At 41.5% G+C, this 14,954-nt stretch overlaps 1 protein-coding gene across 3 annotated transcripts in view; it reads left to right on the top strand.

Moving 5' to 3' along the window:
* Nucleotides 1-524: 524 nt before the first annotated feature.
* SNCA (synuclein alpha) overlaps nt 525-14,954 on the top strand; it is a 61,361-nt gene continuing 46,931 nt past the window's right edge. The window contains exons 1-3 of one of the 3 annotated variants that reach the window (XM_085058030.1): nt 525-744; nt 2,241-2,386; nt 8,550-8,591. In XM_085058030.1, the coding sequence (XP_084914156.1) occupies nt 2,266-2,386; nt 8,550-8,591 (163 nt within the window). In that variant the 5' untranslated portion in view covers nt 525-744; nt 2,241-2,265. Of the gene's footprint in view, nt 745-871; nt 1,000-2,240; nt 2,387-8,549; nt 8,592-14,954 lie in introns of those variants that run through there. The other 2 variants (XM_085058027.1, XM_085058029.1) reach the window with 2 other exon arrangements.

Here is a 14,954-nt window from a genome sequence, read left to right on the forward strand (position 1 = left end):
AAGTCTGGCCATACTGCTCTTCATTTGGGATGAAAATTCTTGTGTGTGTGTGTGTACAGTAGAGTTAAGACTCAAATTACACCTGCCAAAGCACCACCTCCCGAGCTTAAAATGAGCTGGGATGATGAATCTTGTGAGAACAGTCACACTGAACTGCAGTCATTCAGGGTTGAAGATTTAGAAGCAGGTGAAAAAGCAGTTAGATGCTGGGGGAGATTTTCTAACACTTTGGTGAAGCGAAACAGGGTTGTGCCGCATCAACAGCTTCCTCACACTTCCAAGATGTGGTGTTCCAGCCTTTGGAGCGAGTTGTGACTGTGCGGAGTCCCAGGGGGACGAAGTCGCCCGGCCCGCCTCGTACCTCGGTTTCTCTCTTGCTCCACGTCGATGGAACAGGTGTTCCCAGTTCCTCCCGCCCCCCACCTCACTGTCACGGAGGACATGATGAGCAGGGCGGGGGGCGCATACCCAGCAGGGAGCGTGGCAAGAGCCTCCGCTCCTCCCTCCCGCCCTCCTCCCTCCCGCGGCGCATCCTCCCGCCCCCCACCCTCGCCTCTCGCCGGCACTCGCCGCCTGCGGGGCTGCCGCCGGGGTGGTGCCAGCAGAGCCGGCCCGCTCCCCGCCTCGGCATGTGCTGAGCAGGGGCAGCTCCCTCGGGCCGCTCCGCGCCTCGCCCGCCGCCTGCCCGCGCTGCCCCACGCCTGCTCGGAACGGGTCGGTCGCCGGTGGCGGAGGAGCCCGGCGGTGAGTGCGGGGCAGGGCGGGGCCGCTCGGGGCGGGCTGGGGCTGCGGAGCCGTGCGGGGTACGCGGAGGTGGGTGCGTGGAATTATATATATATATGTAACACCTGAGATAGAGAGAGAGATATTTCCTGTTGAACGTCCTCGTGTGGGCACTGGGGAGGGAGGAGAAGCCGGGCGCCGTGTCCGCCGTGTGCCGACGGCGTGTCCGCGGGAGCCCGTGGGTGCCCATATGGTCGCGCCGCTCTGCTTTCCTCGGTAGGTGCCTCACCGTGTGTGTGTATTTATATGCGTGTACGTGTTTGTGTATGTATATCTGTGTGCACACACACATGTGCATGGGCGCGATGCCTGCTCTCCCCCTCCCTCCCTCTGCAGGTGCCCGTGTGTTATTCGATACACAGCCGCGCTCCCCAGGTGCCCCCGCACCTGCTCGCGGCACTGCCCCGGGGACGGGCCTGGGGGCTCTCCCGGCGGAGGAGCCAGAGGGTCCCGCGGGCCGGGTCCTGCCTCTCCCCAGCCCTGGGGATAAGGCACCCACCCCCTCCGCCATCCCCAGAGCGGCAGGTACCGTGGGCAGTTTGGCTGGAGCACAAACACTGCCTTTCTTCGCACGCTCGTCACGAGTTAGTAGAGAGATGCGACAGCCCAGATGCCTTCCTAGACATCCTTGCCTCCTACTCAGCCTCTGGCAAAGAAGAGAAGATAACAGGCAGCACTTCTGTGTGGGTGGAGGAAGAGAAAGGACTACTGATAATACATTTGTTGAAGGGACACTGTTTCTGGGTTTTAATTACTATTTTAGTAGTTTCAGTGTAGCACTGGATTGTGTAGTTACCAGAGGACTCTCTTGGTAGCTTTAGTGCAGTGCTTTTAAAATCCTGTGTTCTTGCTTTTGCTTTTTAGTAAAATATTTTCTCAGTCATGATGCATGCAAGGAACCCATTCAGGAAAACTCAATTTCTAAGAGAGTAATGTGGACTGCATGCAAAATGCTGGAAATGCAGCATTTTTTATTTCCTCCAGTCCTTTGGGATTGTGATGGCAGTTTCTTACTGCAAGTGAACATTTGTCATTTGGTTTATGTGGTTTGGTTTTCAGGTTGGATTGTTTGGTTGGTTTTTTAAGTTGCTAGTGTGTCTTTAAGTTGGCTTTTTTTTTGTCTGGCTGAGAGATGGAGTAACATCACAGAGCTCAATTTTGCAATCAATACATGACCAGAACTGTTCTTTAGAAGAAATGATGCCTTGATAGGCAAGGAAGGTACTTGTATCAATGAATCCATCTTCCAATCAGAACTGTGTTATTGACAACCTCTCTGTAGGATTCTGTGGAAACAGGATATCTCTTTTATATAGCTGTAAAATTTGGGGTACAAATAATATAATTTTAAAGTAATTGTGATTCTATTCTGTTAGAATTCTTTTTCTCCTTTCTGGGATAAAAAAAAATCCTGAAAAATCCTTACTGAATGTGTATTGTCTGTTTTTTTTCTCTAGAGCTGTGTGAAGAAAGTCTTCAACCATGGATGTGTTCATGAAAGGGCTTTCCAAGGCGAAGGAGGGAGTCGTAGCAGCAGCAGAAAAAACCAAGCAGGGTGTGGCAGAGGCAGCAGGAAAGACGAAAGAGGGAGTCCTCTATGTGGGTAGGTGGGCAGCAGAGATCATGCTGCTGGTCGGCGCACTCAGATATTCACAGCTGGATCCTCATCAGATGGATTCTTCTGCAAAAAAATATGTAATTGCTCATAGGAGATCATTGCAAAAGAAACAAGAGGAAAGTTGTGCCTTCCTGAGCTCCGGTTCTTTGAGGCCAAATGTTGGTTTTTGTGTCACATGTTGGGCATGTATTGCTGCTTTGTGCAGGAGCCACGTGGGTAATGCCATCCTGAACGAGGTTGTGTTGTAGGAGGTGCCTTACAGTACAGGTCTCTGGCTGGCACTCCATTCCAGAGGTTTGCTAGGTCAGGGCTGAAGGGCTGCTTGGTACAGTAAAAAGAAATATTAAAAAAATGTAAAAGCTGAAGGGGAAGGTAGCTTCACAGCATTCTATAGAACACGTGGGGCTTGAGTAGGATTTCAAGAGAAGACACTTGAGAGGTTAGCTCAGGAGCTGAGTAGTAGACATGCTGACTGCTTGGTATGTTGACAGTAACATTTTGTATGGCAATGTGTAATCTTTTGAAATTACTTCCATGTTCTGTAATTACTATTGCAAATTCATGGCAGATATTTTCCATGACTTCTCAAGGAAGAGCCTCTACAGTTAATGAGGCAAGGCAGGTAGACCCCAAAGTAGCAAAGCTGTTGTTAAGTGTCTTATTCTAGGCCACACAAGTCTTGCATAGAGCCAGTGATAAAATTCTTTTCAGATCCCTCACTGGTACTTTTATGCATGATAGTCATCCTCATTTAGCAAGTATTGGGCTTCAGAGGACTGTCTTGTGAATGCTGTCATGAAAAATTCACAGAAAAACAATCTGCCAAGACTATATGAGTAAGTGGTTATTTATAAAAAAAATGATTATGGATCTGTTTCTCTTATTCATCAAATAAAGTTAGTCCATAAAAGCATGGAGGGGGAAAAGATACCCTTTTCTGTAGGTCCTTTCTGTTCTGTTGAATTTGTAGCAGGTCAGTTCTGTAATGGATGCTGTGTGCACTGAGGGAGATGTGCACACGTAGCAGAGAGAAGTTAAACAGAGCTGAAAACCAGAGGCATTTCTTTTCAATGGGAGTACCAAGGTCTCTGAAATTCCAGTGCCTTTTTTTGGATTCCCTCTGCCGTTGCCAGTCTGTAAGAAATTATTTCTGCTCCAGATAGTGTGGACTACTCATTTGGAATATACTTCCCTCCTTTTAAGCCATAGCAATGCTCGGTGCTCTTGCCAACAGGGATGGCAGTCATTTTGAACACTAATTGTAGGATGAATCTATTTTAAAATGAGCGTCTGCTCATTTTCAAGATATCAGAATAGATGTTCTTTCACTGTATATTGTGTTTGATGCTGGAATTATCTTCCAGAGGTAGGGCTTTCTTTTATTTTGTTTTCTTGTAGTCCTGACCATGCTGCTGGGGTCATTGATTTCTTTGTATTAGCAATCTGCATTGTGTGCTAAATTAATCTTTGTGCCTGACCTGTTCTCCAGACCATAATAACATTTGAACCTAGTTCTGTTCCCAAAGGCAACAGATTTCCTGTTGTCTTCAGAGATGCTTTTGCTGAGGTTGAACTTTGGAAGGTAGGCTTGTTATTTTTTTCAAGAATAAATTACTGGGGACAGCAGAGCCCTGAGCCATGATAGGAACCTGTGCATGTGACTGTAGTAATGATGGAGGATCCTTCTCCCACCAGATGCCTCCTTCTCAGGAGGAGGGAACTATGTGCATCGTTTGTCATGCATGTAAAAGGGCCTTTGGTTGGAAGCTGTCTCCAGGAGCTCTAGCAGCTCATATCCAGTTCTGTGCTTGCTCATACCTGCAGGAGGTTTCAACAGAATCAAGAAGGGTAAGGGAGAAATGAAGAGCTGGATGTTTCTCTGTCTACTTGCCAAGCACACAGCAGAGGTGTCTCTTTGCCTGTGCAGCATTACCAAAGGCCAGTGTGACAATCTTTGGTTCTGCAGGCTGATAATGATTGCAATGCAAAAGGTGCTAAAGCCCCTTTATGAGCAGAGGAGAGAAGCAGCACAATTCATTACAGCTCCTGAAGACTTCTCACTGCCTTTTTTCTATAGTTGGGTTTTCAGATTTGAGATTCACAGCCGGATTATGCTGTGAAAGCTGCCTGACATTTTGCAAAAAAGAACCTAACAACACTGGGCTGAGTGGGACCTGTTAATCATTTTCAGTTTTATAACATTCAGCCTCCCATTGCTGCCTGAGGATTAAGAAGATGCAAAGTCTTTGGTCCAGATCCTCTAGGTGATGTGGTTTCCCACTGAAATCAGTGCAATTTAAATAATTGTGGAAAACATCTGGACCTTTCTGTCCAGGCTGCTGTTAACTATTATGTGAAAGATTATAACCTAATTCTACCTGGTAAGAATTCCATTAACAATGGCTGCTGTTTGGGATTAAATGTGGTCATTGTAATTCTTTTATTCTTGTGCTGGTTTTAGTAATTTTTTTTGGTGCAAGGAAAGTTTTCCTTGGCAAAGGGAGAAAGTTAGAGCTCTGTGGGAGAGTGGCATATTGGAGGATTAATTGAGGATTTTTCCCCTCTCCATGCTGAAGTCTCTTCTTTCTTTCCTCAGTCCACTGTCTGTCTTTTTTTAAGTACCAAAGATCTCTTCAGTACAGTCTACAATGTGTTTTATGCTTTCAAGTTTTGGGTTTTTTTTCCTCTAAATTCCTCTGCTAATGGGCTTCAGCACTGGCCAGCTGAAATCAGTGATTCTCTCTTGACTCATTCAAGCACAGCATCAGGACCTTTCGTGATGTCAAACAATGACCTGGTCATTGCTTAGAAAGGAGGACTGAGGCTCAACAGTCCTGTATGTGCTGTAAATTTAAAACTGGATCTCTCTGTATCCTTCAAGAGCTGTTAGTGTGAAGCAGAAAGGAAGTGAGTGGCAGTACTTAATCCCCACTTGCTTTGAAACCATGAACTGAGTAAGAAGGATGCACCCGCACACTCCTGGAGTTCAGGATGTCTGCTGAGCTTTGTGTGTGCTTCCAGGGAGCTGAGGTTTTTGCTCAATTGACTCTTGAGTCCATGTTCAGTGCTCAGGAATGGAAGTTTCCAGTCTGATCGTTCTTGGTGTGGCATACACTCGCAGAACAAAGGAATAGTTTATTAGCTGCAGGGTGGCTGACAGAGTTGTTTACTACTCCCTGTGCTGGCTCATGGCCTTAGAGTAGAACAGTGCAGTCATGACCTATTTGGCAAAGCCATCCAAATTCCTCCACTGTACTCTCTTTTCATAATGCTTCCTTTTTCCCTTTGGTAGTGGAAAGGCCAGCTGAGTAGTCGAGGGACTCAAGGTCTCTCTAGTGCAATAATGGGCTTCAAGACTTGGAAGCAAGTGTTTTCCTTAAATGTTGATTGCCCCTTCCTCTAATTTGTGATTATGTCTCCCTGTGTTTAATCAGCTCTGACTAAGCAATGTGAATAGTCTGATCTCTCAAATAGTCCATAAGTGAATGTATTTCAAAGCTGCTGATACACTCTTTCTTTTGGCATAATGACAGTTGTGATAATAAATGAAGAGAGTCTATGGTATGTTTTTATAATTGAAAAAAAGCAAACCTTCTGTTTTGGCTTCTTCCTCCCCTCATACAAATGTGTACTATAGCTAGGAAAAGTAGCATTGCCATGTACTACTATTGCTTCTAAGTGGTTTAGGTCAGAGTCAGGTTCCTTGCTTTGTATTATCTCTACTCTGATTCCTCTGTGCCCCTTGTTATGCAGAGTACAATGAGCAAGACTATTGGCATTTTGGGAATGCCAGAATGAAAGACAGCTATTTTCTCACAGAAACAATGTGGAAAACCAGCTTTCTTTCATGGCCAGCCAGAAGTCATCCTACTGAACTCAACTGTTATTTATAGACCTGTTCTGGCAGATTCTAATGTGCTTCTAGATGCTGTTGTAGCTGCGATGGCAGCAACAGCTCCTTGCATGCAAGTGTGCAGCAGTGGGGCAAGTACTATTGAGCTCTAACATATGCTGTAGGGTCTGGAACACCAACTAGCTGGTTGTTTGCCAATTAATGGATTTGGCTATACATATCCCTGTTCCATATGGAAAAAGCTGAGCTTTTTTAAAGCAAAGCCTGTCTGCCACTGACAGAAAGAGACCAGCATTTCTGTGCAAGTTGTGGTTACAGCAGTGTTCTGTCTGGGCCAGTGAAGTAAGAATCAATTTTGAATAGGTCCCTCTGGAGATGTGTGTGTTGCATGGATCCTCAGGGAGTTCTGTCATACCATCCATCTCTTACCAGCCTTAGGGAACTGACTACTTGCTAATTCACAGGCTTTAATAGCTTGGCTTGCAAACTATGAATGAGATATTGGCCAGGTCTAACATGCATTTAAAAGCATGTGCTTAATATTAAGTATTCCAATAGACACAATGTAAGCCTGCCTTGGTGTTTAGTCTCTTTCTAGAAGTCAGTAGAACCCTCATCTGCTTGAATTCCAGCATGGGCTTTGCTTCCTCAGGTCTCATGGTGGTACAAAATGGAGAACCAAAATCCTGAAACCAGTCCTTGGATGTGAACACTTTGCATATAATGAAACTTCTGATTGTTCAATGGTAAATACTTTTCAGTAAGAGAAAACAAGCTTTTTTAAAAGAGAAAATTGAAATAAAGAGGGAAAAAGACTTCTCAACTGCTTAACCTCATCATTAGCTAAGTAAAGGAACATTCCATTTTACTTGATGCATTTTTTTCCCCTTGTGTTTATTATGAATTATTATTCTGCTTGTGCTCATGGGTAACTGAGCCTTTTCAATCTTTAAATCAATGTAACAGTTCCAGCACTACATGGTTAAAATTTCATAAATTTACACTAATATCAAGTAGGACATACTGATGAATGAGCTTATATTGTATTTCAGTGTTTAATTGTATTACTGTAAAGAATTTTGGACACAAGGTTGCTTTCTTCTAGTATTTTTCTGCTCATGCATTTTCTTTGGTTATGTTAGGAGAGTAAAGTCAGAAGCATAAATTATAATGTCTCAAATACTGAATGACAGCAAAAAATTGCATTACAAATAAGGCCATTTCTGTGTTGGTAATAAAAATAAAATGTCATCCTATCTCTGGCAGACTAGATAAGATGATTAACTAGGAGGCATAAACTGTTAATTGCACATTGTTAAACATCGTAGTCCACAGATGGATACTAATCCCTGAAATGTAGCCAAATTATGGAACTTGACATGGGCAAGTAGAGGGCTGGTGGGGAAAAAGGCATGGAGTTGTGTTTTAAACAGCAGTATGTGCTAATTTGTTTCTCTTTTCATTAAAGACACAGGAGATTGTTTTCCTTCATGGAGCGTGGTAAAAAATCATGGGGTTTTTTTGCATGGGTGTTGCAGAAATCAGTTTGGTCTTCAGCGTGGCAGAGTTACATTGCTTACACAGGTCTTGTGTTATGACTCAGTCTAGCACAAGTTCCAGGCTGCTGCCTGCAAATCATATCTGAGTTGTCACATGTGCCTGTGACAATGAGGACACTGGATGCAGCAGACTTTGGGTGCGACCTGGGGGAAATTTTCATGTTGAAATCCTATCTACTGCTTGAAGTTTCTCTTTTGGATTAATTGATGTCTAAATCTGGCTAGCACTTCCAGCTCCCTGTGAATTTAACCTCAAGGCCTTTCTGTAGTTCAGTAGTGGTGGTAAAACCCTGCAAACTGACATCTGGCAAAGATGAAATTGTAAGGATCTTCTGGAAGCTGTGGCTCAGAGCTTCTCCAAATGGCATGCATGAGTCTCCTTATGATGTTAACATGGTTTCTGTGCAGAGTCATCCATGTGAGTTTGCCAAGTGGGAGGCTTACACAGCTAGTAAGGAAATGGCAAGGAAGTCAGTAGGTACAAGAAATAAACTGCAGAAGTGTTTCTAGTATTGCTCACCTTTCCACAGTCAATATATATCCATGTAGTTGTTCTTTACCGGATGGTTTTGCCTCTTCCTTTCGACTGAATTTCTCTTTAATTTCTTTTAATAACTTGAGAAAATATTGTATGCAACTGCATGTAATCTATATATGAATCCCTCTTTATCATCTGTCTAGTCTTTACCAGTACTTAAGAATATGCATTTTCAACCTAATATTGTTCTTTGTTTAGGTTCCAGGACCAAGGAAGGAGTTGTTCATGGTGTCACAACAGGTAAGATAATTATCTTCTGATTTCAGCTTCTTTCTAACATGTGATTAACCAACCATATAGCTGTTAAAAATTCTGGTTGAGAGCACTAGAATTTATGAAAGATAGAAAAGCATAGGAAAATTGAGAGAACTGGTTGGGTGGGAAGATTGAAGGGAAATGGCTTACAGGAAAGAAACAAATTTCAGAGTTTAGATTTGAATTTGTTACAGTTGTGGCTGTTTCAAAATGTTTTTGTTTTTTTTTTAACTGACTAATCTCTCAGTAGAAAAAGAACTTTCGAACTTGGAATTTAATGCCAGGCTTGTATATTCACAATATTATTTCTACACCAAGAAAGAGTAAATTTGCATTTAAAATTGATTTGCAGGGATCATTTTAGGTATGAACTGAAACCAGTAACCAATAATTTGTTTTAAGGCACAAAATGAATGGAAGTCTTTGATATCTACAGAGTGCAGAAAAGCCTTAGCTGACCAAGAAACACTGAATAAAATGTATAATTTTCTGATGTAGAATGTGGGAGTTATGGAGATGTGAAGAGAATGCTTTGTCAAGAAATTTATTTTTTTACCTAACAAATTAGAAGATAAATAAGATCGTAGAAAAGGATTTCTTTTTCCTCAGTGTACAGCCAGTATATATTTCACTTGTGCTCACATAAGCCAAATGCAAAGGATAAACAATGGTAGGTAAACAAACGCCAGTATTTAATACACAACTCACATAAATGGTTGAAAAGTCAGTCAGGAGTATTTCTAGTAACAAAATGGAACAGAATATATAGGATAGTCCTTCAGAGTTTAGCCTCAGGCTGAGCATGCATGCTGTTATGAGATTTGAAATCTTAGCTTGTTAGACCTCAATTAAGAGAAATCCTCAGAGGGATCATTACTATGACCAGCAGAGGATTGCATTAGAGTGAGATTTGGGGCACATATAGCTAATATCATCACAGATGTGGGAGCAGCAACTGGCAGCACTAGGAAGCAAGTTACTAGAGGTGATGTTCACCAATCTGGGATGTGGTACAATCAAAGTCAAGGGCATTTGCACACATGAAACATGCTGAAGCACTGGGACTCTAGTGGGCTAGCTCAGTGAGGGACTTCTCTTCCTCCTCCTGAAAGAAACTAGTGATCTCAAATGCAGTACCTCTCTTTATGTGATTGCACTATGCTTAGTGAGACAGGAAATTTTCAGTAGGTGAATGGAATTTTTAACAGGTTTGAAAAGATGTTAAATTTTGTTCTGGAAGGTACAAAATAGACTGTAAAGCCAAACATAAGGAGAATGCATCTGTTACATACTGTGCCTAAGGACAAAATTTGAGAGAACTTACTGGTTGATTTTAGGCAAAACAGTAGCTGATCCTCACACACTTTAGGTGACACAAAGTGAAACATCCAAAACTTGGGAATAATGGGTTGTGTGCCACAGTTTTCTTCCTTCTGTCTTATCAAACTGGTTGAGATGAGTTTGGCTGTTGAATGAAAATGGAAAATGAGCAGGGGGTGTGCAGGTTGAAATGTGACAGTGAGAAGGCAAGAACTGGAGATCATGGCTTCTAAAATGAAAAAGTATGGACTTGCTAGTGTAAGAACAGAGGAATTGCTTGGACACATTTTGAGAATAAAAAAATCAACTCTATAAATAGTTGTTCTGGCAAGCAGAGAAGGTAGATATAAAGAGATTTGGGTTCACTGTGGTGATTCTGAGGTGTAACATAAGGATACTCAGAGTTGCTAGTGAAGTTGCTGTAGAAATCAAATCCATTTAAATCAATGCTGTTAAAGTTGATGTGACAAAAATGCATTTTAAGTCACTTGTAAAGACTTGCTTGTGTCTTTTCATATGACTGGGAGTTCACAAGTTGTGGTCCTATGATAATGACTCCCTGGTGCATCATGTGAAACGTGAAGTGAAATAAACATTTTGTTATGTAAATAAAAATGGTTCGAGAGGTTGGAGACAAGTACAAACTAGAATCACAGATTAAAATGAGTGTGCTGACAGTTGTGCAGTCAGTCTTTTCTTACAGAGTTCCAAAATCTTGATAGTTTTGCTATTGAGGAAGTTGTGGTTTAACCCCCTATGCTGGTGAAATGACCCACCTTAAAGGGCTAAAAAACACCTAAATGCACTCATCAGTGATTTACTTTTCAAACCCAGAATTACTACACTGAGGTGTTTTTTGCTTTAAATGTGACCTGACTGTACCAGGTTTAGTGAGATCAAGATACTGTGAAATGAGGATTCCAGGCTGTGATTCACAGGAATATGGTGAGTGTGTTATTTGTCAGGTCACCCTTTGTCAGAACTTCTGAAGATGAAGCAGCTTTGCTTATTGGTTTTATGGGGTGTTTAGTCTTGCCTTCATAACTAACATGTGTACTGGCCTTTAATTGTAAATGGAGAATTCATCCATCTTGCCTTTCTCCCAGGGATAAGTGTCCAGGAAAGAAACAGAATCAGTGATGAAATATTTACAGTCCATATCCCAATATTCTAAATAAAGCACTATTTGTAAATAAATCAGGGCCAAAAAACCCTTAAGTCCTTCAGTCATGTGTCCATTTCCTGAAACTGAGTGAAGACACAATATTGACAGTTATGAACCGTAGTCAAGTGTTTTGCTTAATTCTTTTATCTGATCATTCTTAAAGAGCAGGAATACCAATGACTAAGAATGTTAACTCCATCAGGTATCTTACAGAAAATTGCATAAAATGAAGAACCACCATTTTATTTATGGCATCTTTGTAAATGAGTTCAAGTACTTAAGACAAATTTACTGTTTGAAATGCATACTCAAAAGTATATTTGGTACAGTAAGAGTAAGTTCATTGATTCAGAGAAATCCTGTGGTTTTAATCTGCTTTATTGTTCAAGGTTGAAAGCAACCACTTATTATTTTGAATTGCTCCATAGAGTTTACATTGATACTGTATGTTAACCAGTTGTCTATAATAAGTAGGGAAAAGACAACTTCAGTGCTAACAGTTTTTGCACAGTGCTATAGTCAGTATTAGAACTTAAAGTTAGCCTTGGTGTAGTCATTGTACACCATCTTGGGGTCATTTAATGCGCAGTTTCTGCACATATAGAAGGAGTAATCAGGCTATAGCACAGCAGAGCTCTGCAGAAGCTGATTTACTATGTTTCTCAACGCTGTGATGCAAAGCAGATATCAATTTTACAAAGACTTAACGGCTTAAGATTGTTAAACAACCTGGTATTCAGATAGTTTTAATAAGTTGGAATCAAACCCCTGCATTCTGAACTGACTTGTTTGTGCACACTTAATGCTTTCCCACTTACTACTTAGTGTAAGCATTAAAATACTTGAGATTGGAAACCTATTTTGGTTTTTCTTCTGTCACTGGGATTTCAGAGTTGGAGAGTCACCAGGCTGGAGCTCATTATCACACTCACTCTGTTAATGATGTTTCATTATTCCTTAGAGACAGGAAAGAAGACTGTCTCCTTACTATGATTACTTTTGCCAATTTGTGCTATTTATATAGTTTGCTGAATTTATCTTCATGGCTCTGATTTCTGAAGCAGTGTGTAAGAGATCTTCTATGGTAACTCCCATGTCAGCTTGCTTGTGCTCTGTATGCTGGTTTTGGCTGGGATGGAGTTAATTTTGTTCGTAGTACCAAGTACAGGGCTGTTTGGGATTTGTGTTGGAACCACTGTTGATAAGATAGGGATGTTTTAGTTATTGCTGAGCAGGGCTTACACATCAAGGCATTTTCTGCTTCTCTCTTCACCCCACCAGTGAGGAGGCTGGGGGTTCACAAGGAATTCCTCCTGCTGGGGGAGGAATTGAATGAGCAGCTGTGTGGTGCTTAGTTGCCAGGGTTAAACCATAGCTGCCTCGAATAGAAGCAATCTTATAGAAAATCTTGCACTGCTTTTGTTTCTACTTTCATCAGTATCTTATTGTTGTGCTGCTAACAGTGTTAGCAGCCTGATTCTTTCTTTTTTCATTTGAGTGTGCATGTTCTGAGCCTTTCCTAGGTAATGTGTTTTCTGTGAGAAGAGAATGTACTTCAGACAGCGCCTTCCCAAAATACTGTAATAGTGAGAACAGCAGAGTTCCACTGGAGAGTTGCTCTTGGTAGGTCATTGTACTTGCTATGACAATGTAGTATAAGAAAGGTGGCTTTAATAATGGTGCTGGAAATTAGGTGGTTTATATTGCAGTATCCACAGTGCACTCAATGCCACTCTGTTTCTTTATATGTTTATTTTTTTTTGCTTTTGAGGTGCAGTTGCTTTAAGAGTTTGAGATAATGAAACTAATTGTTTATACTGACAATCAACACTGTACAACCATGCTTTATCATTTTATCTGAAAAGATGAGTCTACTTAAGGCCAACTGAGCTTGTGATCCTTTGTCAGCATCAAGCCCACTGAATTTGTCCTTCACATGTTTTGCCATTCAACATTTTTTGGAAAGGGGAGTTTTCAAAACAATGTGTGTCACTCCTATACAAAAAAATTCAGTAAAATGAAAGGATTCTCAATTACAAAATCAGAGAATGAGTCATAGAATGGTTTAGGTTGGAAGAGACCTTAAAGATTATCTTTTTCTAACCCTCTGCCATGGGCAGGGACACCTTCCACTAGACCAGGTTGCTCAGAGCCTCATCCAGCCTGGCCTTGAACATTTCCAGGGAGAGAGCATCCACAACTTCTCTGGGCAACCTGTTCCAGTATCTCACGACTCTCACAGCAAGGAATTTCTTCCTAATGTCTAATTTAAACCTGCTCTCAGTTTGAAACCATTTCCCCCTTCCTGTACCTAATTGATCCTCTATGACATGACTTCTTAGTCCCTCTCCACCTGTCTTGTAGATTCCCTTTAGGTGCTGGAAGGCCCCAGTTAGGTCTCCCTGAAGCCTTCTTTTCAGGCTGAACAACCCCAGCTCTCTCAGTCTCTCTTCACAGGAGAGGTGCTCCATTCCTCTGATTATCTTGGTGCCTCCTCTGGACCCACTCTGTCAGGTTCATGTCCTTCCTCTGCTGGGACCCCAGAGCTGATGCAGCACTGCAGGTGAGGTCTCAGCAGAGCAGAGGGGCAGAATCCCCTCCCTTGCCCTGCTGGCCATGCTGCTTTGGGTGCAGCCCAGGATCCCTGCCAGACAATGAATGAGACAAAGGAAAAATAAAAAACAGTACTGGAACATCTCCAAAACGTTTGGTACCCAAACACCAAATATCTCTTATTTCTTTTTATTTTTTTAAATTTAAATATTTCTTGGTAAATATGATTTTTGAATCTACTTTTACAAGATGCTACTTTAATTTTTTAGACTATTTTTGCCCTTTGGAATAACATGAATGAGTTTCTATTTCATAATGTTACTCAGTTTCTTTCTGAAACACTCCAAGCACAATTGGTCTCACCACGCTTTGCAAAATACAACATGTGATGAGGACATGCATCTCGAGATATATGTTTGCAAGAACTAATGAAAAGCTTCCTATATAAATGCATAGAATCCAAAGCTTTTTGTAGTCTGTAGCTGGTAATAATCAAATGGGGCATCTTAACAGATGTCTTTTTGCACTTGCTAGCATTAAGTCAGACCTTCCCTGAGGGCAACATTTGCTTTTCAGCAAAATGCACTTTTGATTAACTTTTTTTTTCCCCTGGAAAAAGCATGGCAGTAGAGTAGTGGATGTATACAATGAAATTTCTCGTGAACTTTTAGATTACTAGTGTGTATAGTGTGGGACATACTTGAAACAGACTTTTTCTAATTTCAGACAATGTATAGTCTGTTGTGCTGTTCTATAATGAAAGCTCCTGGTCATAATAGGGATTCTCAATTGGGAAACTCAATAGGGAAACTCAATTGGTTTCTAACTTTTCCCTTTAACTTGGCTAGAATGAGCATTAAATTATCTGCTTCCATTTTCCATCAGCAGGTGTTTATAACTTAGGTGTTTAATAAAAATTGCATGTTAGTCATGTTTTACTTTCTAGCTATTTCCTAATTTTTGCTTTTTAATATCAATTATAGTAATGCGTGCTGCCTGCCCTGTGACGTGGACAGCTGATACTTTTTATGTAAGGAACTAAAGAAATGTAATTTATCCACGGAAAGTCTAATTTTCCTGTCTGCTTCCCAAAAAAAGACTCAGAAATGGTGGCCTAACTTTCAAGCAGAAGCCATCCTGTGCTAATAAAGGGTGCAGATAAAGCTATGAATACATTTTATGGATTGGATGGGATTAGCCTGGGGGAACGTATAGGATTAGTTAGAATTGCAAAAATATATGCTGGATGTTTCTGGAGAACATTCCCTTGTTTAGAGGAGTACATGTGTTTTTTGCTTAGAATCTGGCTA

This window comes from Lichenostomus cassidix, chromosome 4 (assembly GCF_008360975.1).
Source record: "Lichenostomus cassidix isolate B80296 chromosome 4, HeHo_3.0, whole genome shotgun sequence".
Taxonomy (NCBI): Eukaryota; Metazoa; Chordata; class Aves; order Passeriformes; family Meliphagidae; genus Lichenostomus; species Lichenostomus cassidix.